Source organism: Bubalus kerabau, chromosome 9 (genome assembly GCF_029407905.1).
Source record: "Bubalus kerabau isolate K-KA32 ecotype Philippines breed swamp buffalo chromosome 9, PCC_UOA_SB_1v2, whole genome shotgun sequence".
NCBI classification, from domain to species: Eukaryota; Metazoa; Chordata; class Mammalia; order Artiodactyla; family Bovidae; genus Bubalus; species Bubalus kerabau.
In genome coordinates, this window is record NC_073632.1 from 34,257,885 (window position 1) to 34,283,761 (window position 25,877).

General features: G+C 41.5%; 1 protein-coding gene across 1 annotated transcript in view; it reads right to left on the reverse strand.

The window, feature by feature from the left end:
- NKAIN2 (sodium/potassium transporting ATPase interacting 2) overlaps positions 1 to 25,877 on the reverse strand; it is a 941,095-nt gene that overhangs the window by 4,064 nt on the left and 911,154 nt on the right. Inside the window, exon 6 of the mRNA XM_055534975.1 lies at positions 14,895 to 14,955. Within this exon, the coding sequence (XP_055390950.1) occupies positions 14,895 to 14,955 (61 nt within the window). The remainder of the gene's footprint in view (positions 1 to 14,894; positions 14,956 to 25,877) is intronic.

The window sequence follows — 25,877 nt, forward strand, 5'->3', positions numbered from 1 at the left end:
TAATATAAATATATATATATTTATAATATATATATAAATATAAATATATAAAATATTAATATAATATAAACTTATATTATAAGCTTATATTATTAGAGGGGTGTAGAGCCCTCGGTGAGACATGTGGTGTGGAAGAAGAAAACTAAAGACTCTTAAGAATTCAGGATTTTCTTTATAATTCTTCTAAACTGTGCAGTGTGGGATAAGGAAATGTTTAATTCGAAACAACTATAGGACTATAGGGCTTCCCTGTGGCTTAGATGGTAAAGAATCTGCCTGTGATGCAGGAGACCTGGATTCAATCCCTGGGTTGGGAAGATCCCCTGGAGAGGAGAAAGGCTACCCACTCCAGTATTCTGGCCTGGAGAATTCCATGGACAGAAGAGCCTGCTGGGCTACAGTCCATGGAGTTGCAACCGAGTCAGACATGACTTAGTGAGCAAATAATAGCAACTAGGTGTTTGGCTTATAGCTCAAAGTTTGTTGTCTAGGAGGGTGTTGCTGCCTTTAACAGAACAAAAAGAATTGAGAGAAGGGAGCTTGTGTTTGGCTTCATTAGAAAATGTAGTATGTACGTGGCATATATGAGCAGCAGGGACCAGAAAACATTTGGGAAACAGGAACTATAATTGTAATTGGTGGGAGACAAATTGGAGACTTGATGGGATTGTAGAGGTGAATTTTCTTTTTCCTCGTTCAGCTTTATTGTGTTTCATTGAAACCCATCTCTACCTGACATATTATGAATCTACTCTGTTTGTTGTTGATCTCGGCACGGTAATGTAAGCTGCGTGAGATTTACCGTGTCCTACAGTGGCTCCAGAACCCAGAACAATGTCTGGCTCATGGAAGCCATATTTACTGAATAAACTCTTTAGGCTGTTTTGAAAAAAGGCAGGTGATTTAAGTATGGAAGATGCTGGTAAAATTTCTAAGTGAAGTTTAAGTGCATTTACCCTTTCTTCAGAAGGCCTTGAATGCTAATTAAGAGAAGACCTTTTATAGAAGATGTAGAATGTCAGTAATTGCTTGGATCCTGTGAGACAAAAGAAATCTTTTGGGTATCAGTGGAAAGAAGGCACCATTCTGGTTTCTTTGGTCGATATGAATGGAAGGAAGAAAGCTAGGACTTGCTTTAGCATCAACATAACTAGGGTGAGAGGGATCATCCATTGATGATTGCGATCAAATGTTGCAAAAATATTGATAACTGGTAGAGAAAATACTGTTTTTTTTTCTGGCAAATTCATAGCATTCTAAATAGAGGTACATGACTGGGTAGAAGGTGACAAAAGAAAATTTGTACTTGTTTGATCTTTGCCTCTTTGGAGCAGTTTGGTTTTGGTTCTCTTGAAACAACTCAGGAATGTTATTTTCTTTGCAGCTGATTTTTTCTTTGCCTTAGTTTTCCTATCTGCAGTATGGGTATGTTTTTATCTACTGACTCGTGGAGGCACAGGGATGCCCAGTTATTTTAAATTAGTAAAGTGCCATATCAGTTTAATAACTATGATTTGATAACATTAATAATAGTGGAATTTAGAAATTACCAGGAGAAAAATGCTTTTTGAAGGAATATTCTTCAATCAAATATGTCCCCTGTTGTGAGCTTCCCTTTTATTTAAACCTTTTAATCATGAACACTGAGTTCAGCAAACCTAAAGCTGCTTTTTTAAAAATACATGTTGGCAGGGAGGTATTGTAATATAAAATTGTACCTTGGTTATTAATGACAAAAGCCACTAGTCAACACACTCTTTTGGAGATAGAGCTGGAAAATACCATGGGGGGAAATTTTAAAAGGCAGCTCACAGAAAGCTCAGCCTAAATATTTGGAAGCACTCATTGAAAGACATTAAAGAATTTCCGTGGGCCTATGAAAATAGAGTGTAAATCCATTATCTCTGCAGGTAAGGATTCCAAGGGTACTTATCTCCAGTGGCACAAAAGGAATTTCAGAGCATAACCAACCACAGTCGAAGTCCAAAAAACCCCCTGTTCCTCCCATGGAGGCAGCAATTCAGCTTCTTCCGTGAGCTTGATGTACTCAGTCTGGACTTACATCTCTGAGTGGACGTTTTATTTTTTCTGATTAGGAAAACACATCCTTTGTAGGTAGGGGTGCTTTACTCCACCATTGCCCGAAAAGTCACTAAAGTGTGATACTACAGAGAGCTTCCAGCAGGCGAAACATGCATTGAATGAAATGAGACTTATTAGCTAGATCACAGCAGATGCTTCACTTCCTAACCTTGTTCAGAAAATAACCTTTTCTCAGGATCTTAGGGTTGTGTTTTCCATGTTTCTCTCTTAGTTGTATCACAGTCAGATCTTCAGTGTTTTAACTTGGTAGACACATTTAAGTATACTAAAAACTACAAAGGAAATATTTCTTTAGAGATCATTTGAGTAACTATGCTGTTGGTTCTAAAAACTTAATGAAAATACAGTACACATTTCCACTTGATAAACTGTTTCGTCTTTTCACTTTTGCTTATTTTTGCTGATTCTCAGTGTGGCCGGTACCTTAGGTGAGATTTGAAGAAACACATGTTGGTTTTCTGCTGAGACAAGGGTCTTGCTGTTGAATCATCTTCTAGTAGTGTAATACCACCGCTGGCTGCGTCACAGGGAAAGCGAAGTAGTGGGAAGACTGAGGGCTTGGGAGTCAGAAGACCTGGGCTCAGCCGCGCCTTCCCTCCTTACTAGCATCGCACTCACAAGCAGCTCACAACTGCTCTGAGCCTGACTTTCTTCCTCTGTGAAGTGGAGATAAAACAATCCCAACTTCACAGGGTTATGTATGTGTACAACTAGATGCACGTGTTTTATGGATACACTGCAGGTAGATGTGGGGTTTCGTCTCTCTTAGCAAGAGATTTATACAAAAAGAATGATTTGAAATATGCTTTATATGTTTAGTTTCTGTACTGAGAGCATGAGAATTTTTCAGGCCAGGAACGTAGATGGAGATAAGTAAGGGTCAGAGAAGAGAACTTTGTGTTAGAATTTACTTGAAGTTAGTGTGGAATAATGAAAGTGTGGAAGTCATCAGCAGAAGCTGAGGTAGGTTTATGGAAATCCTTCTGATGCCCACTTGGCTGGTTAACTATAGTCTGGCAAGCGATAGGAGTAACCCATGTGACATATTGTAGAAAAAAAGGAAAGATATTGTATATATTTAAAAAAAAAAGCTACCTAGAACTGAGTTTCCATTTTTCAAATATTTTTGGAAATCACCTCGTATCTTATCCCAAAGGATGGAGAGAGGCTGGACCTGATTTGGTTTGTGGTATGTGAGGCTTTGACTCATGTGTAGGGAAAAGGAAATTTCGAGTGGAGTGAGTGAGCGTGAAGACACCAAGAGCTTGTCTCCTGGATTGGGCCGAGGGAATGAGGCCAAGGCTAGGTGGAAGGATAGCTTTGGAGAAGAAAAGCTTAACCATTCCTCTCAGATTTGGGCGGGGTTTCAAGAAGACATGGCTCAGATGGTAGAGAATCTCCCTGTAATGCAGGAGACCTGGTTCGATCCGTGGGTCAGGAAGATGCCCTGGAGAAGGAAATGGCAACATTCCAGTATTCTTGCCTGGAGAATCCCATGGACAGAGGAGCCTGGCGGGCCAGAGTCCATAGGACCACAAAGAGTCGGACACACCTGAGTAACTAACACTTTCACTTTTCTAGAAGACAGAGGATAATTGCTGGTATGGAGAACCCTCAAGGTTCTGAGGGGAAAATGGGATGAGTTGATGTCTGGTAGCTTTGGTTTTTCTCAGGATTGGGTACTAGGCGTAAGGTACTTGGAAGGGTTTGCAGCAGGTCCCATGGCTGTGTCACACCATCAGTGGGAGAGGAGGGAAAGCTGTGCTGGGAAGAGGGAGCACCCAGGTGGACTTAGGGGCTCTCCCCAGCTGTTGTGCAGCAGCCCTGGATTAGAAGTAGAGACGCTGCCTCTGAGCTGCATCAGGCAAGGATATTGGAAATCCAAGCCTGATGGAGGAGAACACAAAGAAGGAAAACCAAGGGTGCCTGTAAGAGCATCACTGTTCTTATGCATCCGGGAGAGAGAAAGATAAACAAAACTTCCAATGGAGGGAAGCTCCTGAATAAAGATGAAGACAGAGTCCTCCAGGAGGGAGGCAGGAGAACAAAAGGAGTGAAAATAGGAGTTTACGGTCAGGCAGAGAATGTTAGAACTGGTGATTTTTAGAGACGCCTTTTTCCTCCATAGTGAAGGTGATCCAAATGAGTCTCCTTGGTGAAGGGAACTCTGGGGGTGGTGGTGAAGTGAGTGGTGATAAATGTGGTTAAGAAGTGAGATGGTCCAGAATTTGTACAGCTAGAGTCAGAAAACTGTGTATTCAGATCGTTTTAATACTTTGAATAGATGTGGAATCATGTGCAGAGTGTGATAAAATGACCTTTATTTTCAAAGTTCCTGGCATCACTTTGTGCCATGGCATTTGGGTGGATTAGATACACCAGTCTCTGTTTTGTTCTTCCCTTAGAGAATGGCTTTCAATTATATGTGACGTGTCTTTCAGTCGAAATTGGAGAGAGCAGTTATTATAAGCTCTAGGCAGGCTAGTTAGACATGATTGGCTATGTCTTCACAGCTGACATCTGGGATATATTTAGAAGGCACAGCCCACTTAAATGCAGGTTTTAATTAGGGTGTAGGACATCGATGTATCCATATTTAGGAAAATGAAAAAAAAGCATGGATGCTAAAATCCCCAGGAGAGAACTGTTTCTCCCCTTGTACTTTTTGGTTACACAATATTTGCATTATTTTTCAGCCTCCAGAAAGGAGGACTAAACCTAAATTAATCATCTTAATAGAACACTGATAGCAGTTTCAGGTATGAGGATGCCCAGTGGTCACTCTAATATTTTCTAGCTATTTGGGATAGGTAAAACTAGGTTTTCCATGTGGGGTTTATTAACAACACATAAGATGATTCCTGTGTGAATTATGGGGTCCATTAGGTCAATATGGGTGAAAAAGTTATCCTTTTAAGAAAAGGCGCATCTATTTTTGTTAAATTCTGCGCATCCCTCTGATTTATCCTTTAGGTTCCAGTGGGGATGTCATTTCTTCAGGGAAGAATTTCCTAGTCCTCTTAACTGGATGAGGCACCATTGAGGGTAAGTCCTCTCATCCCCACTCTGCTTATCTGAACGCTCATCACACTTTGGTGTATTTCCTCGTGTGAATTGTGTTCTGGGTTGTAGGCATCAGGGGGGCAAAGACAGTGTCTGCTTCATCCCTAGTGACTAACACACAGCCTTCCATGTGGAGTGGCTACTTGACAAAGGTGTCAGAAGAACCTATGTCGAGTTTCATGGTGAAGTGATGTGTAAAGTATACCTGGACCCGGGAGGCAAGTTCCGCTCCCAGCACTGCCTCTAAATGATTGACTTGGAGCAAGTCAGTGTTCCTTTTCTCAGCTGTAAAATCAGGGGATTAAAGCAGGTGATTGCTAACATTGTTCAATGGTCTATGATCTTCACTATTCCATATTTGTGGGATTGTTTTACATACTGATAATAGCAATAGAGCATTTAAAATGAACTAACCTGTGAAGACATAATGAGTGGGAAGAATTCGTGTGAAGGAGTTGTTCCCCCTCTGGCTGTTGCTGCTGTTATGCATCAATTTTACTGAGCAAAGTTTCTAGGGAGATGAACTGAAGAATAGGTCTGTTGGAACCTGAGACTCAACACATGACCGTTCCCAATTGGGGAACAGAGTGATGAAAAAAAGTGGGAGCTGGAAGAGAAAAATACGGTGGATGGGCTTGGAGCCCACAGAAATACTGTCGTTTCCACTCAGCTTATTTCCGTGATGAAGGTATGTGGATGAGTGACTGTGTGCTTCCCTTTGCCTCTGTGCTCTTGGGAATTCCTTTCGCATCAACTCCATTAGTTATAAAGGCAGCAATCCATATCCAATTTTCTCTTTGTGTCAGGATTGTTCATGTATAAACCAGGATTCTTTGTGGGAAACATTTGCAATTAATCCCCTAAACAAACAAACAAACAAAAAATGCAAATCTCGCTCTGCCCTAAGGCAGCCCTGCTGACTCCGAGGCCAGACCTCCATCTATTATACACAGAAATGAATTGAAATTCTCACTTTGGGCCTAACCTAATTTTCCAGTGATAATAGGCATGGATTCCCAGAAGCACCCTATGCCTCTTGATAGTAACATCCTCATTTCCTTTCCTGGTAAATGTTTTAAATAAAGATTTTAGCACCAAAGGAAATTAACCTTTAAATTAATTATAATTATAAAATGCCATCACTGATTTTTGTCTTCAGCCTAATTACTTTCTATTATTTAAACAAACCTCACCTCCTGTGAGTTTTAAGTTTGTTTCTCCTTCACTCCCTGCCACACAATGCCAACCCACCCCCGTGGAGGCCTGCCTGCCTCTCTGCCGCTGGTGCAGCCTCGTTTAAATGTCACGCAGGATGGAGGGTTTGCCCTGTGCTGCTTCTTTACAAGGCTCTCTTTAACTGCTCTGCGTAAGGCAGCTCTGCTCAGATGTTTTCGTTCCGCATACCTGGTGGCCTTCTTGTCTTTAGAGAGGCGGTGCTTTCAGTCCCCCTGCTGTTCAGAAGGAGATAGCCAAGCCTGGCCTTCTGTTCCTATCAGATGCCACAGCCACCGCTAAAGCAGAACTGGTCGTAATGAATTTGGCAACTGCTAGCATCCTTTATCAAAAGCCTGACTTTGAGTGTACAGTCTTCTTTCTCAGCGCGTCTCAGCGTTGGAGGTCTCTCAGACGTCTGTTCCCTGTGCCAGCTCTTTGTCTTGCTCCCATTTGTTCTTTCAAGACAGGACTAAAGGATCCCATCTCCTTTATTTGTGAGTATGTATGTTGGCGCTGAAAACATCCTATCTTTCTGCCACTTAGCTGCTTTCCTTCTCATGTCATTATCAATGTGAGTGAAGAGAGAGATGGTGAGGAAACGGGTACAGAACACGTGTTAGAGGATGGGAAGAGGCAAAATAATCACAGTGGGAGATGTTTCCTTTAATCCTTTCTGTAAATATCACCACTTCTCCTGCCTTTCACAAGCGCTGGCTTTCTTTTCCATTGAGGCGGATTAAAACAACTTGGATATTATTTATCTACTGCGTTATGCTGGTTTTCTGCATTACACACCTCCTTTATTACACCGCAGTTAAAGGGTCTCCTTTGCTGGTCTGAATATTGTTAACCTCAACATTGACTCTTTAGAAATGTGGCCCTGATTGCTTCGAATCAACAAAGGGTAGAGAATGAATCAATTTCTTCCCCCATATTTTTGACTTGGGAACATGGTGTGCGTGCTCAGTTACTCAGTTGTGTCCATGTCTGACTCCCTGTGACCCTATGGAACATAGCCTGCCAGGCCCCTCTGTCCATGGAATTTCCCAGGCAGAAATATTGGATACTGGAGTGGTTTGCCATGTCCTTCTCCAGGGGATCTTCCTGACCCAGGGATCCAACTGGTGTTTTCTGCGTCTCCTGCATTGGCAGGCAGATTCTTTACCACCGAGCCACCTGGGATTCCCTTGGGAACATTAGATTTATTTAAGGATGATCCTAGTGTGCATGTATGTGTGTGTATGTTTGTGTATAAAAAGCTATGAAGTATAATGGAGTAGCCGCTAATAGAAGAGGGACAAAATGAGAAGTAATTGTTAAAGAAGACTCAACTTGGACCTGAATTTTGATTGTTCAGTCGCCCAGTCGTGTCTGACTCTTTGTGGCCCCACGGACTAAAGCACACCAGGCCTCGCTGTCCCTCACCATCTCCCAGAGTTTGCCCAAGTTCATGTTCATTGCATTGGTGATGCCATCCAGCCATCTCATTCTCTGAAGCCCTCTTCTCCTTCTGCCTTCAATCTTTCCCAGCATCAGGGACTTTTCCAGTGAGTTAGCTGTTAGCGTCAGGTGACCAAAATACTGCAGCTTCACCTTCAGCTTTAGTCTTTCCAGTGAGTATTTGGGGTTGATTTTGCTTACAGTTGACTGGTTTGATCTCCTTGCTGCCCAAGGGACTCTCAGGAGTTTTCTCCAGTGCCAAACCTCCAGTTTGAAGGCATCAATTTTTTGGTGCTCTTTGACGTTCTGTTTACAGTCCAGCTCTCACAACCATACATGACCACTGGGAAGACTATATAGTCTTGACTATATGGACTTTTGTCGGCAGAGTAATGTCTCTACTTTTCAACCTAGTGTCTAGGTTTGTCATAGCTTTCCTGATGAGAAGCAATTGTCTCCTGATTTCATTGTGCAGTCACCATCTGCAGTGATTTTAGAGACCAAGAAGAGGAAATCTGTCACTACTTCCACCTTTTCCACTATTTGTCATGAAGTAATGGGTCTAGATGCCATGATCTTAGTTTTTTTGGTATTTAGTTTTAAGCTGGCTCATGAACTCTCTTCCTTCACCCTCATCAAGAGGACTTTAGTTCCCGTTCGCTTTCTGCCATTAGAGTGGTATTGTTTGCATATCTGGGGTTGTTGATGTTTCTCCCACCTGTCTGTTGATTCCAGCTTGTAACTCGTCCAGCCCATCATTTCTGATGACAGGTATATCATCAGTGTACAGGTTAAATACGCATGGTGACAGCAGACAGTCCTGTTGTACTCCTTTCTCAGTCCTGAACAACCAGTTGTTCCATACTAGGTTCTAACCGTTGCTTCTTGACCACATCCGGGTTTCTCAGGAGACAGCTAAGACGGTCTGGTATTCTCATCTCTTTAAGAGCTTTCCACAGTTTGTCATGATCCACAGAGTCAAAGGCTTTAGCGTAGTTGATGAAACAGAGGTAGATATTTATCTGGAATTCCCTTGCCTTCTCTGTGGTCCAGCGAATGTTGGCAATTTGATCTCTGGTTTCCTCTGCCTTTTTTAAACCCAGCTTTAGACCAGGATTGGACTTCCAAACCCAGTCTGGGAGTTCTTGGTTTGTGAAACGCTGAAGCCTAGCATGCGAGATTTTAAGCATGACCTGACTCGCTTGGAGGATGACTGCAACTGTCCGACGGTTAGCACATTCTTTAGTTCTGCTCTTCTTGGGTTTTGGACCTGAATGTCCGACTTTAAAAATAAAGCGCTTATGTCTTCTCTTCCGTGACCACAAGAGGGAGCAATTTAACAGCTGGCCAAAAAGACTAGTACTAATTTCGGGAGACGAAACTGTAAAAATTGTCTCACAATTCCGGAGGGCCGTTGTCACCGACAGGAGCTCACGTGTCACTGACAGGAGGCACACGTGTGTGTATTTGTTTTAGGTGTTGATCATCTAGTCTGCCTTTTGTTTTTACTTATGGCAGCATATCTTTCTCCCCCCAGCTTTCTTCCATTTGTAGACAATAAGGAAATCTGCTTTATGTATTCATTTATTATAAATTCATTATTTATTTATTTATTATTTTTTTACTTAGAATACACTGGGGTCTACCAAAGTGTCAACATTCCTTTGGAGTTTCCGTATAGTCCAGGAGATGTTAGTGGAGAGCTAATTGGCTGATTCATTTATTTCCCATATACTTATTGAGGGATGGGTTAGATGTGGAGGCTATAGCCATGGTCAAGATAGGTGTGGTCCTCAGTGACATCCCCTAACATGGTCTTCCCTTGAGGGAGTCAGTATGTCCTGTGTGATGTCAGAAGTTCACCGAGAACGCTCAGTGACCTTGGGCAAGTTGTTTAATCTTTATGGGTCTATAAAATTAAAGTGTTGAAATAGAGCAGTAGGCAGTAGTTTTCCATCATTTCAAACTCCGCAGTGTTCTCAGTTCATAAGAAGTCTGAAGCCGAATCAGGAGCTGTAAAATTTAACAAATGCAGAGCTCCTGCTCTGGAAGGTTGGGAAAGGAGCAAAGTGACACCCTCTACTCTGGCCCCTCTGTGGCTCTGCAGGGCACCAGCTAGAGATTAGTAGCATCCGAAGTCTGGGGCTCCAGACCCTAATAATGAGTGATTCTGTTCAGAGATGGGGAAAGAAGAGACCAATTTTGGCTTTGTGGTAGACTGGCAGATATAAACAAGATTACTTCAGTCAGTCACCTTCAGAATTGCAAAACACATGTTGTAAACAAAACAATAATATATTATACTTTCATTTGACTGAGTATGATATTTGTGAAGTAAAATAGGCAAATCATTCTCATAATTCTGTCAACCTGGCACTCAGGAACTTCGCACCTTTTTTGAACTGCTAATTGCCTACCCCTTGGGTTATGTTTGATGAGTGATTTATAAATAATAAGAAAGAAAGCTGAGGTTACCAAGCCGAATGTATAAAATGGCCCTGGCAACCAGATAGAGAGACAGAAAAAGATAGAAAGAAAGGAGACATATACCCAAATGTTAACTGAGAACCAGAATTTGAAATTGTGAAATCATTCTTTCTTTTTCTTTCATCTGTAGGTTCTCTACATTTTGCAGTAACTTACATCCCTTTATAAACAGAAAGAACCAATTTTTTTTTAATGGATGGGTACTCCTCCCTTGCCACCTCCTCCCACCCTCAGAGGTGGGAGATTGTGTCCTGTGCTCAAAGAATAGTATCCAAACTCAGTGATCCTGTCAAACTAGGAAAATGATCAAAGCATGCAGAATGGAGTTCAATACACAGAAGTGTAGGCCAGCAGGCTTTAGAAGAAAAATCAAACACAAATAACAGAAAATTATTAGCCTCAGAGAAGTGAATAATTTCCTGTGGTTTGCTTTTCAAATGAAAGGTTCCATAAATTGATTATGACTTTTATCCCAAGGCCAGTTTGTTTTGGAGAAGTCAGGACAGGATTTTATGCATCTTGTGCTTGGTTGGTAGGTTCATGCACATGTGTATCTACAAGTTTAAAAATCTAGAATTAATTTTTTAAATATTTTTTCAAAATAAGCCCCCTTAGGATATTTTAAAATGGCATTCTGCATATTTTCCCAGATGATTTGAATATTTAATAACATTTACAAACACATTGAATCTCTTTTAGAAAAGATAGTGAGTCCTTAGAAAAATGTTGCCTTCCCAGGTGGTGCTAGTGGTAAAGAACCTACCTGTCAAAACAAGAGACAGAAGAGACACAGGTTTGATCCCTGGGTCAGGAAGATCCCCTGGAGGAGGAAATGGCAACCCCTCCAGTATTCTTGCCTGGAGAATCCCATGGACAGAGGATTCTGGCGGGCTACAGTCCACGGGGTCACAAAGAATTAAACACGACTGAAGCGACTTAGTATGCACTTAGAAAAATGGATCCATTTTTCAGAGGATTGATGTTTATTTTTAGTTCTAGTTTAACTATTAAGGCAAAGGTTTATAAGAACACATAATAAAAATTTAGAAATCATGTTGGCCTTTTTTTCCCCCTCTTATGGATCAGTGATATTCTCCACAGCTGCATGTTTTCCTTTTAATTGTCCCATCTAACAGTGCTAATGTAGCACGATAAGTTCTTAGTTCTATCATTGAAAGTGGACATTGGACTCTGGTGCAGAGAAGCTGAAGATTAAGGGAGAGAAGAGTTACAAGTATAATAAAAGGCACCAGACCAGAAGTCTCGGAACCTTTCCTTTATTTCACAAAGTATTGTCAAAGAGAACAAGTAGAGAGGCATAGAAAACACTTGAGGTTCTAAGGAAAAACATTCTGGTTGGCAACGCATGATAGAGTGAAGAGCCCAACCACGAAGACAGCTCAGCGAGGGACGACCACTTCCCCCGGAGAAAGAATTTTCTCCTAAGACATACCACTGCCTTTTCACTAACAAAAGTAGCAAAGTATCTTGTGATGGTTGCCCCAGTCACATAAGGTTCAAGCGTCAGGGCGCACCCTCTGGAGCAGGTCCCAGCTTTTCTGGCCAGGAGCTTCTCGTCTGAAGGCAGATCGCCCCTGCCCAACGGCAGGGTTGCTAAGCAGAACTGCTGCCTGCCGGCGGCGAGCCAGGGGCGGGGAGGCTGCTGTTACCGCCCGGAGCCTTACCCGCAGGCCTTTGAGGCGCCAGTGAGCGGAAGCTAGCCCCACTCTCTTCCCAGTAGGTGTTTTCAAATAGCCGATAGCCTCACGCTGTGTGCCTCTGTGTGTACGTGTTTAATCTTTAGATATGGGATGTTCAGGACTGAATGGTGTCCCCTTCCAGATTTATCTTTTAAAGGCCGAACCCCCTAGGTGGATTGTATTTGGAGAGGGGCCTTAAAAGAGGTAATTAAGGTTAAAGAGCTGCCTGGCGGGCTACTGTCCACGGGTCACAGAAAGTTGGACATGACTGAGCGACTGTCACATCAGAAGGTTAAAGAGGCCGTAAGGACGTGTGGCCCTCATTTGATAAAACTGGTGCCCTTAAAGCCTAGGAAGAGACATGGGCGTACGCACAGACAGAGAAAAGGGGGCATGTGAGAACGATGCGAGAATTCAGCCTTCCGTAAGCCAAGGAGAGAGCCTTCAGGGGAAACCAACCCTGCCAACACCTTGATCTTGGACTTCTAGCCTCCAGAACTGTGAGAACATGGGGATCTGCTGGTTAAGCCGCCCCGTCTGTTACACTTTTGTCACTGCAGCCAGCCCTGGGGGGCTGGTCCACGGGGGCTGAAGTGCCACATCTTCCTATTCGAAATCTTGGCTCCAAGGGCGGTCGTCATCCCCCGGCAGGCTCAGCAGATGGCAGTGGTGTCCTGTGAGTTTGCACCGCCAGCCGGCCTGCCAGGCTGGGGCTCCGGCTGAGATCGCCGAAGGGTCAGAGATGTCAGCTTCAAGGCCCTAGGTTCTCATTGGGGAAATAACAACAACTTTGCATTAAAGTATCTCGATAAATATTTATCAAACTGGCCTCTAGAGAAGTACATGAGATACCGTTTAAAAGAAGAAATAAGGAAGAAAATCTTCGGCTTTTGATGTGTCTGCAGTGACTCCCTTTAGTTCAGCGATGGTTTATTCTATTTTGTGGAGTCTTGAGTCTTTGGTCGTGGAGCCTGAACCCTCACTGTAGCTCCCTCGAGGTTGGTGCCTCTGAGGCTCTCTGGCTGCAATTGCTGCTGAGCCTCAGATATTAAAACTGAGGACAGACTGAGGATACGTTAGTATCCTCCTGACGTCACGGATACTTCAGTCTCCCAGGTGCATGATTAGGCTCTTATCTGCACAGTCCAGTCCCAGCACAGCTACAGAACCCAAACCGTCCTCTGTTCCTTGTGAGACCCTTAGGAATGGAGACCTAACTAATTTGGCAGTTAGAGAGCTGGCACCTCCTCCTGCCCTACTTGAATATAAAACAAAGTAGTTTATATTTTACTAAGCAAAAAGACCACAAGGAGAAAAATTATCAATGATAAGGCTGTTTGCAATTTAGATTAATATAGGCGCTTAAGTTGAGTGAAGTAAGTCAGAAAGAAAAACAAATGTTGTGTACTAATCGTTATATGTGGAATCTAGAGAAATGGTTCTGATGAATCTGTTTGCAAGGGGGGAATAGAGACACAGACAGAATGAATGGGTGGATGTGGTGGGGGTATGAATTGGGAGATTGGATTTATGCATGTATGCTTCCATGTGTAAAACAGATAGCTAGTGGGAACTACTGTATAGGGCAGACAGCTCATCTTGATGCTGTGTGGTGACCCATATGGGTGGGATGTAGTGGGGAGTCAGTCACACACACACACACACACACAGAGCTGATTCACTTCATTGTATAGCAGAAACATACAACATTGTAAAGCAATTATGTTCCAATAAAAACAAGAAGTTGTGAGTTGTGGTTAAAATAAGGAGCTGTGGTCAAAATATATATAAAGAATAAGCATTATGGAAAAGTTTTTCAGATGGTTTAAAGATACGCCTTGACCTCCAAAAGATACTTGTAACTTCACACCTCCTTTCATTTCTATGGCTTTGACTAAAACTTGACTTAGGGACGAATTCCCTAAAAGAGTTCCCTGGGATTCCTGTTCTAGTTTCCTCATCTGACATTTCCATCTACCTGTTCTCTCATGTCAGAAACCCAGAAATCCATCAATCTCCTTTTAACCCATCATTGAGTATTATCTTTATGTTTAAAAACATACATATCCTTTCCCTCTCCATTGCTGGTCTTAGGCCAGACCCTAATCTTCTCATCTCAGTCCTTGCCATGGTGTCCTAATTTGTCTCCCTTTCCTTAATCTTGATCCACCCATCCAAGTCTCTCCTTCATAATGTTTTGTTTGCATGTGTTTGCATTTCTGATTATGTTATTCTCTTTCTATTAACTGCCAATTGATTTGCCATCATGCTATACAAAATAAAGCGCAGACTCCTTACTTTGCTATAACCATTTTTCTGCTGTCTCATCTGCTTGATGTTCCAGTCATCTCTGGGTGCCCACTTCCAGCACAGGGTGTAATTCAGTCATATTATCCTGGCTCCTCTGCCCAGCGTGGCAGGCTGTGATATGTCTTGATGCTTTTTCACCTTTTGCCTGGGATCACCTTACTCCTGCATCAGCTACCCAACAAATACTTATTTACTTTCCAAGACGAAACTCAAGAGAATTCTTCTCTATGAAACCATTCCTGATTCCTATTCTATCTCCCCACGCTATACACTGTACAGAGTTTTATTAGACTTATTTGGTTTCATGATTTCTTGAATTAATCTGAAGTTGGTTCTTGTGGGAATTTTTGAAACTACTACAAATTGTTGATTTGTAGTCCTGGGTGACACCCATTAGTTATCTGCATGCTGGATACTTTTTTGAAAAACACTTTAGCCTGATGTGTACAAAGGGCTTAGTCCCTGGTTCTAACGATGTGTTAAGGGATATCCTCTGAGAAGCAGATAGTGTAGGTAAGAGGCAGTACAGAAGGTGCTCTGGACTTGAAAGAAACAGGATAGAGCTTTCATACTTACAGCTGTCCTCCTCTTCAGTTATACATTTCACAACATAACAGGCGTAGATGAACCCTGCCAGCTGAAACAAAATAAAGATGCTTTAGACATGAGGCAAAGGCAACAGTACTGGACCTCACCGGGGGAGTGACTTTTCAAAGGCAGGCAGTTTGGACTAGATTTGGTGTTCCAAAATGGTCCATCAGACTGGTTCCAGATTCCAGTGTGGATTCTTGATTCATACAGTGTGCCTTACAAATGATTACATTACTGTTTTCCTTTGTTCTGCATTTACATATGAGATTTGTTAATTGCCAGGCAATCTACAACAAATTATTTTAGGTCTTGAAAAAGAACTGTGGTCATTCATTAATGCATTAACATTTGCATTTGTGCCAATCAACTTCTAATTCACTTTTCATTAGCCCAGAGCCTAAGATTCTAAAATTGGATTCCTGCTGACTAGCAGAAAAATGTTTCAAGGGAAAAATATTGAGCCAATTCCATGGAAAGTTCCATGAACACTTTGTAAGTAAAACTTGTTTAGACCAGTTTCAGGAACCAAGACCAGGAACACAACACACCAGGTATAATTAAGATGACGTGCTACAGAAGAACAGGGTAGATAACCTGTATGCACTGAACTGGGATTGCACACATCGGAGCATCCTTACCGAAACATGCGACAGAGGTCCCTGTGGTCAGGGAAGCTTTTGATCACTGAAACAAGTATCTGTGAAGGAGCACAGCAAAGCTCTTGATGTATATCCCCTCAGATGTCATAGTTTTGTATGCCTTCATTTAATTATTGAGTCAAATAATGAGCACTGGTGGAAGGAAGGAAACTAATTTCCTGATATATGGAAAATTTTTTCCCTCCAAGTAATCCAGTCTGGAGAAATTCTAAAAAGCATATGCTCAGAATAGTGATGAACATTATTCACAATGACATTTCAGACAGGCATTGATCTGCTGAGTATTTGGCATCGGGGAAGGGAACCTTGGAAAAAAGGCTATCGTCTTCAATTAGGAAGCTAAGGTACAGAGCAGAGAGCTGCTGCTGTGAGAAGTCTAATGAACTTGTTTTTCCATTATCTGACAGATTGCAATATTTCTGGAAGACATGAGTGAAACAGTTTAAGTCAGAGGGTACACTGAGAGATTTAATGAGAACTATTTGGAGACAGAGAGAGGTCCAGTTCAAAGGAACTTTTCACTGGGACGACCCAGAGGGATGGAATGGGGAGGGAGGAGGGAGGAGGGAGGAGGGTTCAGGATGGGGAACACATGTATACCTGTGGCGGATTCATTTTGATATTTGGCAAAACTAATACAGTTATATACAGTTTAAAAATAAAATAAAATTAAAAAAAATAAATAAAATCTCTGATTTGAATTTGAGAAGGAAAGCATGTTCTGGCAGATTCTAGTTCTTTTTCAAAGAGAACTGGCATGAGATAAAGTGGTGGTTTTCCCAGCACAGAAGCAGCGACTGTGTTTAAGAGAGAGAAGTGGATGAGGAAGAAGACTTGTGCAGAATATTCTTCACCAGCTTCTGTTTTCAGATCCTGAATGAGAGGAACCGTGGAGCCCCCCTGCCCTCCCTCGCCGAGTGGGTTATCTAAACTGTTATACATAATAATAAAGAGATAGAAAGCATACTGGGGCTTCCCAGATGGTGCTAGTGGTAAAGAACCTGCCTGACAGTGCAGGAGACATAAGGGACACAGGTTTGATCTCTGGGTTGGAAAGATCCCCTGGATGAGGGCATGGCAACCCACTCTAGTACTCATGCCTGGAGAATCCCATGGACAGAGGGAACCGGTGGGTTACAGTCCATAGGGTTGCAAAGAGTTGGACAAGACTGAAGCGACTTAGCACACAGTGCAGATAACATACCACTGATGTTACATTAGCCCTTAGGTTTTTAAAAAATGTATTAGAAAAGTTACCAAACAACCATTTTTCTCTTTGTGGGTACTGGCAATAAAATTGTGATAGTAAGAACCACCATTTCCCTATATAATGGGATCATCAGAGTTACTGTTTTTATGAGATTTACTTTTCGAGTACTGGGTACTGTTAAAAACCAGTGTGTCTTGTTCGGCTTCAGCAAAGATTTTGATATGACCAAGCAAAATCACACAGTGATTTGAGCATTTTTACGGATAGTGGGGAAAACAGATTATACTAACAGTTTTTAATCTTTTATCCACCAGGACCCATGAAAATGCCCTCATCACTGAGTGACCGAGCCCCATAGGTGTTTTGTCACGGGTGCTGGATCTGACACTTGCCAGGCAGAGAAGCTATGGGTTTGGTTAGATCCCCTGGGTACTGCTTGTATCTCCTCTTCTTCCTCTGCAGGAAGGTGTTACCATTGTGGCTAATGCCATAGATTTATCCGTAGTTCATCTCTTGAGGTTAGAATACTACAGGCAGCATTTTTTTCCAATCACAAGCTTTTCTCTTGATTTTCACACATCACTTAATTACTTTGAAATGAAAATCTAGCTAAAGAGCACAGATAAATTCTGAGATTCAGGGCCAGTGAGTTTAAACTTCTCATTAAAGTGTCACTGGAATCTAGATTATTAAGTGCATTTCTCTCCCAGGACGCAGCCCTGGCACGGTATTGTGCTTACCAGTGAGCTTTTAATTGTATTCAGTTGCATTCTTTAACTATCAGGAGAGCGACTTTGATATAAAAGTAAATCCTGCTGCATTTCATTACAAAAGCTTGCTGATTAAGAGAACTTCAGCTTTTAAATTGGTCACCTCTAAATACAAACGGAAATGAGTTTCCCCCAAATTAGTCAGGATTCATAAACCTCTGTTACCTTTCAATTTTCCCACACCGAATAAATTTCTAATTTAATTTTCACTCCCTCGCAGCAATTTATAAATTTACCTTCTGAAGAGCAGTTTCAAAGGATTTCTTACAGCTCTGAACACTTCCTATAACGTGCAACTCTGTTAACTGTGCTCGGGCCACAAAGATGAACCAGGCTGGGTTTCCCAACCTTAGTACCACTGACGTTTTGGGTTAAGTGATTCTTTTTCTGGGGGCTCCATGGTACCTTATAGGATGTGTAACTACTGACACCCTATGATCAAGACAATTTGACGATTGAGATAATCCAGAATATCTTGGAGAAGGAACTGGCAACCCACTCCAGTATTCTTGCCTGGAAAATCCCATGGATAGAGGAGCCTGGAGGTAGTTCATGGGGTTGCAAAGAGTCAGATATGACTGAGTGACTAAGCACAAAATGTCTCCAGACCTTACCATACATCCTTCAAAGGCAAAACTGCCCCTCCTTAGAGCCACTGTTATAGACACAGTCTAAAGGATCTTGCAATCTTGTGGCAGGGATACACATACAATTGTAATTCAAAGTAGATTAGGATAAGTGTCAGGAGGAAGGAAGAAAATTGATTGTCTCCTAACTGACAAACGTAAACGGCTGCTCTTGTGCGTTAGCTCATTAAATCCTCACAACTGCCTTTGGAAGAGCATTGTACGTATTTTTGCAGAGGAGTGGTAAAACTGGCCTTGCTTTGCCTGAGTGAGTTCATCAAGCGGGGAACTTACAGCTGTGTTCAAGGAACAGCCAGTCCTTTGATCTGATGGGAATGTGTGGACCTCATGTTAGAACAAGGGAAATAAAAGCTGTGAAGGCAGATTAGGACTATAATCAGAAGGCTTTGAGTATGAATCAGATTGCAATTCTGTGTCATTTTCTACACAATACACTTAAGGAGCGCCCTGTCTTCAACCAAAAATGTGTAAAATTTTTTGTGAAATACAAATCCTTCCTAATGTGATATGTTGCTCCCTTTATAGCCTCACTTCTCACCACTCCTTGTCTCAGAACTGACACCAGTATGAAGCTGTTGGCAGTTTGCTGACATATATCAGATGGTTGCCCTCTGCTCTTTAACTCATTAACCCCTTCTGCCAACAAGGTGCCCAGCCTCTCTACACCTGCTCCCTTTCTTCCTTGCTCAGTCCTGCACCTTTGAGTAGTTCTGACTCATCCTTTAAGACTGAACTGAAGTGTTGCCTCCCCAAAGAACTGGGAATCCATCCCTTGGGTAGATTGTAAGTGACAAGCTGGCATTTTTGAAGATAGACCTTGAGAAATGGGGGAGGGGGCTTTGAGAGGGAATAAGCAGAGGAAAGGTGAGAACACCTTCCCAGCAGAACTCAGAAAGCCTGTGGGATGATGTGGATTTCATTCAGGGAGAAGCAAGATGGCCCCAGTTCTGAGGAGTCTGGGTCATGTGAAGGGTAGTAATGGTGCCCAAAGCAAGAAACAGTGACTGACATCGTCATAGTAGGTCTGAATACCTGGAATTAAAATAAAATTATTTTATTTTGTTCCTTATTTAAAGATGGCTAGAATAACAATGGCTAGATACTGGTCATACTGTATTAATGCTGCTGCTGCTGCTGCTGCTAAGTCGTTTCAGTCGTATCCGACTCTGTGCGACCCCATAGACGGCAGCCCACCAGGCTCCCCCGTCCCTGGGATTCTCCAGCCAAAAACACTGGAGTGGGTTGCCATTTCCTTCTCCAATGCAGGGAAGTGAAGTTGCTCAGTCGTGTCCGACCCTCAGCGACCCCATGGACTGCAGCCTACCAGTCTCCTCTGTTCATGGGATTTTCCAGGCAAGAGTACTAGAGTGGGGTGCCATTGCCTTTTCCGGTATTAATGCTAGGCAAACATATAATTATCCTCTTGTAGAAAACCAAAATATTACAGTTGTTTTAGTCTTTGGCATTCAGAGCAGAGCTAAGCCTAAATCTTTTTATTTTTATTCATCTATTCACCTTGACACATCTAATATGATTTGTTCACTTCTAATTCACCTTATAGGGAATTACATATCATCTTGATATCATTACTGGCTGAAAGGAAATGATACTTTCTCTCTATAACTAAATCAGATTAAAATTCTTTTTTGTATCAACAAACCAAATTATGACTCTGTGTCCCAGAAATTCACTTAGAAGCTAATAGGTAAGTAGAAACTAAAATCTTTGGTAAGTATTTAAAAAGATTTAATTATAATAATTGAAAATGTAACAGCTTTAGTGTTTTGAATATTATCTTTTGGACTTTTTATTTTCAGGAAGTTGTACTAGATGTACTTTTTCCTAACCCTCCCCTTAAGTAGAGCTGAAAACCCTGGACATTATATATATGTGTGTGCTTAGTCACTCAGTCATGTCCAACTCTTTGTGACCCCATGGACTGTAGTCTGCAAGGCTCCTCTGTCCATGGAATTTCCCAGGCAGGAATAGTGGAGTGAGTTGCCATTTCCTCCTCCAGGGGATCTTTCTGATGCAGGGATTGAAACCATGTCTGTGGCTCCTGCATTGGCAGGCAGATTCTTTTCCATTGAACCACCTGGGAAGCCATATATATAAATATATAAAACACATGTAGGAAGGCTCTGAAAGGTGGAAAGAAGGTAGACTGACTAGGAATCTTGGGACCCAAGGAAGGACATGGGAGTGAATTTCCTACTTTTCTTTTGTCTCATGTATACCGTGCTTGGAGCTGAAGAAGCCCACAGCCCAGAAATGCCAATGGACACACATAGTAAAAAAGCCCCAACAGAAGCCTGCTGTCTGACCAAAGGACCAGGGAAGGGAAAGCCTAGCAAGACAAAAAAAATTAAAGACAGTAATTTTTGGCATCACAAAGAGTCAGACACGACTGAGCGACTGAACTGAACTGAACTGAATAGCCCTTCTTTAACTAACAACACAGAAAAAACTATAGCCGCACTGCCCAACCACAGCAGCAAAGAGTGGGAAGCCGAGTCCTTGCCCCTGTCTAGGCTGTGATGTCTGAGAAGTCAGAAAGGGAGCCTGGACTTGCATTCCTTCCAGGAAGGAGGAAATCTCCCTCTGTAGTGTCTGCAGAGATCACAGAGGGAGTCTGGACTTCTAGCCTCTCTCTGGAGCAAGGAGCACCGCTCGCTTCCCAACAGTGCCTTGTCAAAGGTGGCTTAGTGGGCAATCAGGTCTTTCACCAGTGCCCAGCAGCAGGGAGGTCAATCCCCTGCCCCGTGGTGTCAGATGAAGACGACTGGGAGCAGTAACAAGGCCCTCCTACCCCTCCTAGCTATGGAGGTACCAGTGAAGGCTGAGTGGAAAGGAGCTTCCACTATCTCCAAGCCTTAATGAGAAGCCCTTCCTCTCTTGAGTTTCAGTTGAGTTTGAGTGGGGAAGCTGGACTTCTAACCCCTACTTAGAAGTAATGAGTCAGTTGGTATCTCTCCTTCTCCTGCCAAAGTAGCACCAGAGAAAACCAGCTAATCAGAAGGTTTAAGAAAGAAAGATACAGTCTCATAATGTAATACCCAAATGCCCATGTTTCAATCCAAAATTCCTCACTATAGCAATAAGGATAACGTTCTCAACATGAATGAAAACAGGCGACGGATGGAAGCTAACACAGTGTGACAGAAATGTTAGAATTATCTGGCAGACATGTTAGAGCAAAAAAAGAAAATGCTTGAATAAGAAATTATGAACACACTTGAATGAAAAAAAAAGTGTCAGCAAAGAAATAGAAGATGTAAAGAAGACCCAGATTGAAAATATAGAACTGAAAAAAAAGGAAATATCCAAAATTAAGCTCAGCTGCAGAATGGAGGAGACAGAACTAAAAAAGTGAGCTTGAAGATAGAACAATAGAAATTACCCAATGTAAAAACAAGAGAGAAAAACAGTAGACTAAAAAAAATGGACACAGCCTCATACAGCCATGAGACTGTTAAAAAAAAAAAATCTAACATTTGTATCATTGGAGTTCTGAAAGGAAAGAAAAAAAAAAAACACTACTGAAAAAGTTTTCGAAGAAATAGTGACTGCAAATTTCCCAAATTTGACTTACATAGTCAAGAAGCTGATTGAAGCCCAAATAGGAAAAACCCACAGAAATTCATACCAAGATACACGATGGTCAAAATTTAGAAAACCAACTATAGAAATCTTGGAAGAAGGAAAATGGAAATATTTATGTACAGCTACTTTGGAAAACAGTTTGAAGTTTTCTTAAAAAAACTCAAATGCAACTACAGTATAACCCAGCAACATACTCCTGGCCATTTATGCCAGAGAAAGGAAGATGTGTTCACACAATAAACTGAACACGGAAGTGTATAGCAGCTTTATCCATAATAATCCCAACCTGGATGCAATCCCCATGTTCTTCATAGAATGAATTGGCATATCTGTATTATGGAATACTACTCAGCAGTACAAGAAGGGGACTAGTGATACATGCATCGACCTGTATAAATTTAGCTGAATGATAAAGCCAATTCCAAAAGTTATATCCTGTATGATTCCATTCTTGACATGACAGAATCAGAGAAATGGAAAACAAATTAGTGGTTGCCAGGACTAAGGAAGGTGGCGTGTCACAGGGAAGTGGATGTGACCATAAAAAGGCAACAGGAGGGACCCTTGACTGTACCAACGTCAGCATCCCGATCGTGCTGTTATACTTTAGTTTTTGCAAGTGTTACTATTGGGCTAAAGGGTACACAAGACCTCTCTGTATTATTTCATAGAGTTGCATTATGTATTTCACTATTACTTCACAATATTTTACCACTGTTTTCTATGTATTTCTACAATTATTTCACAAAAAAAGATTAATTTAAAAATACTACATTCTAGGTAACTGTCATTTATGTTAAAAGACCTTTTGTATTATAATTTCTAAATTTACAAATGTATTTAAACAAGGTGGATGTACTTGTTTTCTTGAGTACAATGACACATTTTAATTCTGATCTCTTAGATCAACATAGAAGTTCACAATAGTTATTCATACTGATACAATATGGAATTATTATTCCACACTCGTTTTTTAGACTGGGAGTGGAGATGGGGGTAGCAAACACTATTTTTTTTTTTTTGTATTTACAATTATCTCATTCTCGACTGGTTCTGTGTTTCATTTAAATTAAATAATCTATTTTTGTTCTGAATTATAACTGAGATGTTATAAGCCCATGGCTTTTGGTTCAAACATGACTTTGAACTGAAGGATATTATGCCCTCACAAAATATACCTTTAAGTTGCAAATCATTTTACTTCTTTGCCTCTTATTCCATTTAGGTATTTTGAGATTGCTTTAGCAAAGTATCCTAAAATAATATGATTAATACCAGTGTCATTAATGAAGGTCTTTCATATGAAATATTTTTTATGTGGACTGGTGTATCATTTCAGCTGTCCACCAGATGATTCTTATCCTAAACTATTCCAGTGGTTGTGCTGTTAAGCAGCACACTGCAGATTTTCTTTGCTACAAATAATCCAGGTGCAGTTACCATCCTACAGTAACTCGCAGAAGATTGCCTTTAGGGCTATTGTGAAAGTTCACAGCCTACTGAGTCAGAAAAGCTTTCCAGAGGATCAGAAACATATCTTAATACCAGCCTTTAGGTATTGTGCCGCATCACCAAGCATGACTGTATTAAACACTTTTTAAAAGATTAAATAAAAGTAGACATACATGCAAACTTGCATTATCTACTTAAGGCTGGGAAATGGACTGAACCAAATGCCAATGCTGGCTTAACCAATAACTCCTGTTCTAAATTGACCTCTGGAGACTTGTAGATTTCTTCAGGCCAATGTTACCAAAAGGTTACCCGAGTTCAATGAGTCTAATGTATTAGTAAAGTTGGAAGAGCAGGAGATTCTCAGGCAGGGTAAAAGACCACTAATAAAACTCAAATGTCATCATGGCTAATACCTCTCTCAAAGTTTAAGTATCACATTAGTTTAAAAACTGTATTGAGAGCAGTAGTTCATCCATTCTGTATATCTGCTAGTTGTGTGTTGCATGTTAGTCACTTAGTCATGTCTATCTCTTTGCGATCCCGAGGACCGTAGTCCGTCAGGCTCCTCTGTTCATGCAACTCTCTAGGTGAGAATACTGGAGTGGGTTGCCATTCCCTTCTCCAGGGGATCTTCCCAACCCAGGGATCGAACCTGTGTCTTCTGCATTGGAGGCAAATTCTTTACCGTGGAGCCTGCAGGGAAGCCCATCTGCTAGTTGGGAGGAGATCAAAGAAATGGCTGGTCTAGTGCAATAGAACTGACACAACATACCGTTAGTTTTTGAAAGAGGGCCCATAGTAGGAGTTTGTAACCAAAACTGTTTATTGAAAATAACTGGCATTAGATTATACACCTAAAACTAATACAATGTTATGTGTCAATTGTATCTCAATTTTTAAAAAAGAAAATGATTGGAAAATGCAAAAGGCAGTCTATCAATAGCCCTCTACTATTTTGATAATGAAACTAAGTTTAAGACTGTATACATGTCACATGTACTAGGGACCCTGATTTATTCACAGTGAAGCATTTGAGAAAGTACAGTGTTGTAGTGTCCTATGAAATGTAAAAAATCGATACTGTCCAGTGGCAACTTTGAACAAAAGAAGTACTTCATGCTTTTGTGAGCAAATGGTACAAACAGCATCATTTTTTGCTCAGAGGTAATAGGGGGAGCCTAAAGCAAAATTAATTGTACAAAAAGTTAGACATATGTAAAAATAAATTAGCTCATCTTAGGTTATGTCAGCTTTAGCAGATAAGGATAAAGGTGTTCAGTGTGTTTCACTGAAGGAAGTGTGCTGTTCCAGAGAGGACAGTGGGAGTACAGTATTTGGGGGCTGGTGAATAAGACATTATCTTTGGTCTCTAAGATTCTGTCTGGTTCACATTTCTAGGAGAATCTAAGATCCTTACAAGATCACTGCATACGTGTTGGCCCAAGGCCTCTGCTTAGGCAGAAGTCATTCCTTCCAATTTCATCTGAGAATACTAAGGAGATTGGACTTCACGAGAGACCTTTCTGGAATTGACCAGTTATCATCTTCCAGGCTAGAAGTTGATTTCCATTTAACTGTTTCCTTACAGAATCAGGAGCTGAGTCAAGAAATATAGCTGGGACTCATAAATCTCACGGAGAAGCCAATGGCAACCCACTCCAGTACTCTTGTCTGGAAAATCCCATGGACGGAGGAGCCTGGTAGGCTGCGGTCCATGGGGTCGCAAACAGTCAGACACGACTGAGCGACTTCACTTTCACTTTTCACTTCCATGCATTGGCGAAGGAAATGGCAACCCACTCCAGTGTTCTTGCCTGGAGAATCCCAGGGACGGGGGAGCCTGGTGGGCTGCCGTCTATGGGGTCGCACAGAATCGGACATGACTGAAGCGACTTAGCAGCAGCAGCAGCAGCAGCAATCTCACTGGGGGGGAAAAAAAAACATCTTACTGGGCACACTACAAGCTTGACCTCTCACTCCTTGCTGTCTCTGTTGAGCCAGCTGGAATGTCCCCATGGCTTGGAGGCACATGCTGTCCTCTCATAGCCCAGAATTTCAGCCCAGGCTGACTGGTTAAGTGGTAGGAGGTGAGAAAAGGTTAATGTTGTCCAACTTTGACTTTTCGTGAAGCATTTCTTCTTTTGGAAGATAATGAGTATCAGAAAAAGTGTTAAATGACAAACTTACTATTATAAAAAATTACTGATTAACATTGTATAAAAATAATGTCAACAAGAAGAGTGTTCTCATTGTACTAAAAAAGAAAAAAAATGAAATAAAAAGGAAACAGGGCATATCAGCTAGAGAGAAAAGTTGCTTCAGAATGTTACAGTAAACTTAGCTGTATTTTTTAAGGTTTTGAAAAATGGTTAAATAGGAAGCTTAGAGCAATCAGTGGCTTGACCATGACATCTGTGGGAATAAGCCTTATGCTTTATGAAAAGGTATTTTATGTAGCATTCAATGAAGCTTGCTTTTGAAGCAGAGTGCTTGTTGTAACATGTGGCTGAGGAAGATGAATGGGAAAGAAGGTAGTAACAGAAAAAGAACCCCCAAGGGGAATAAGATATGGATTGTGGAAGACACAAATTTGAAGACCAGTTCTTCCCAAAGCAATTTTAAAA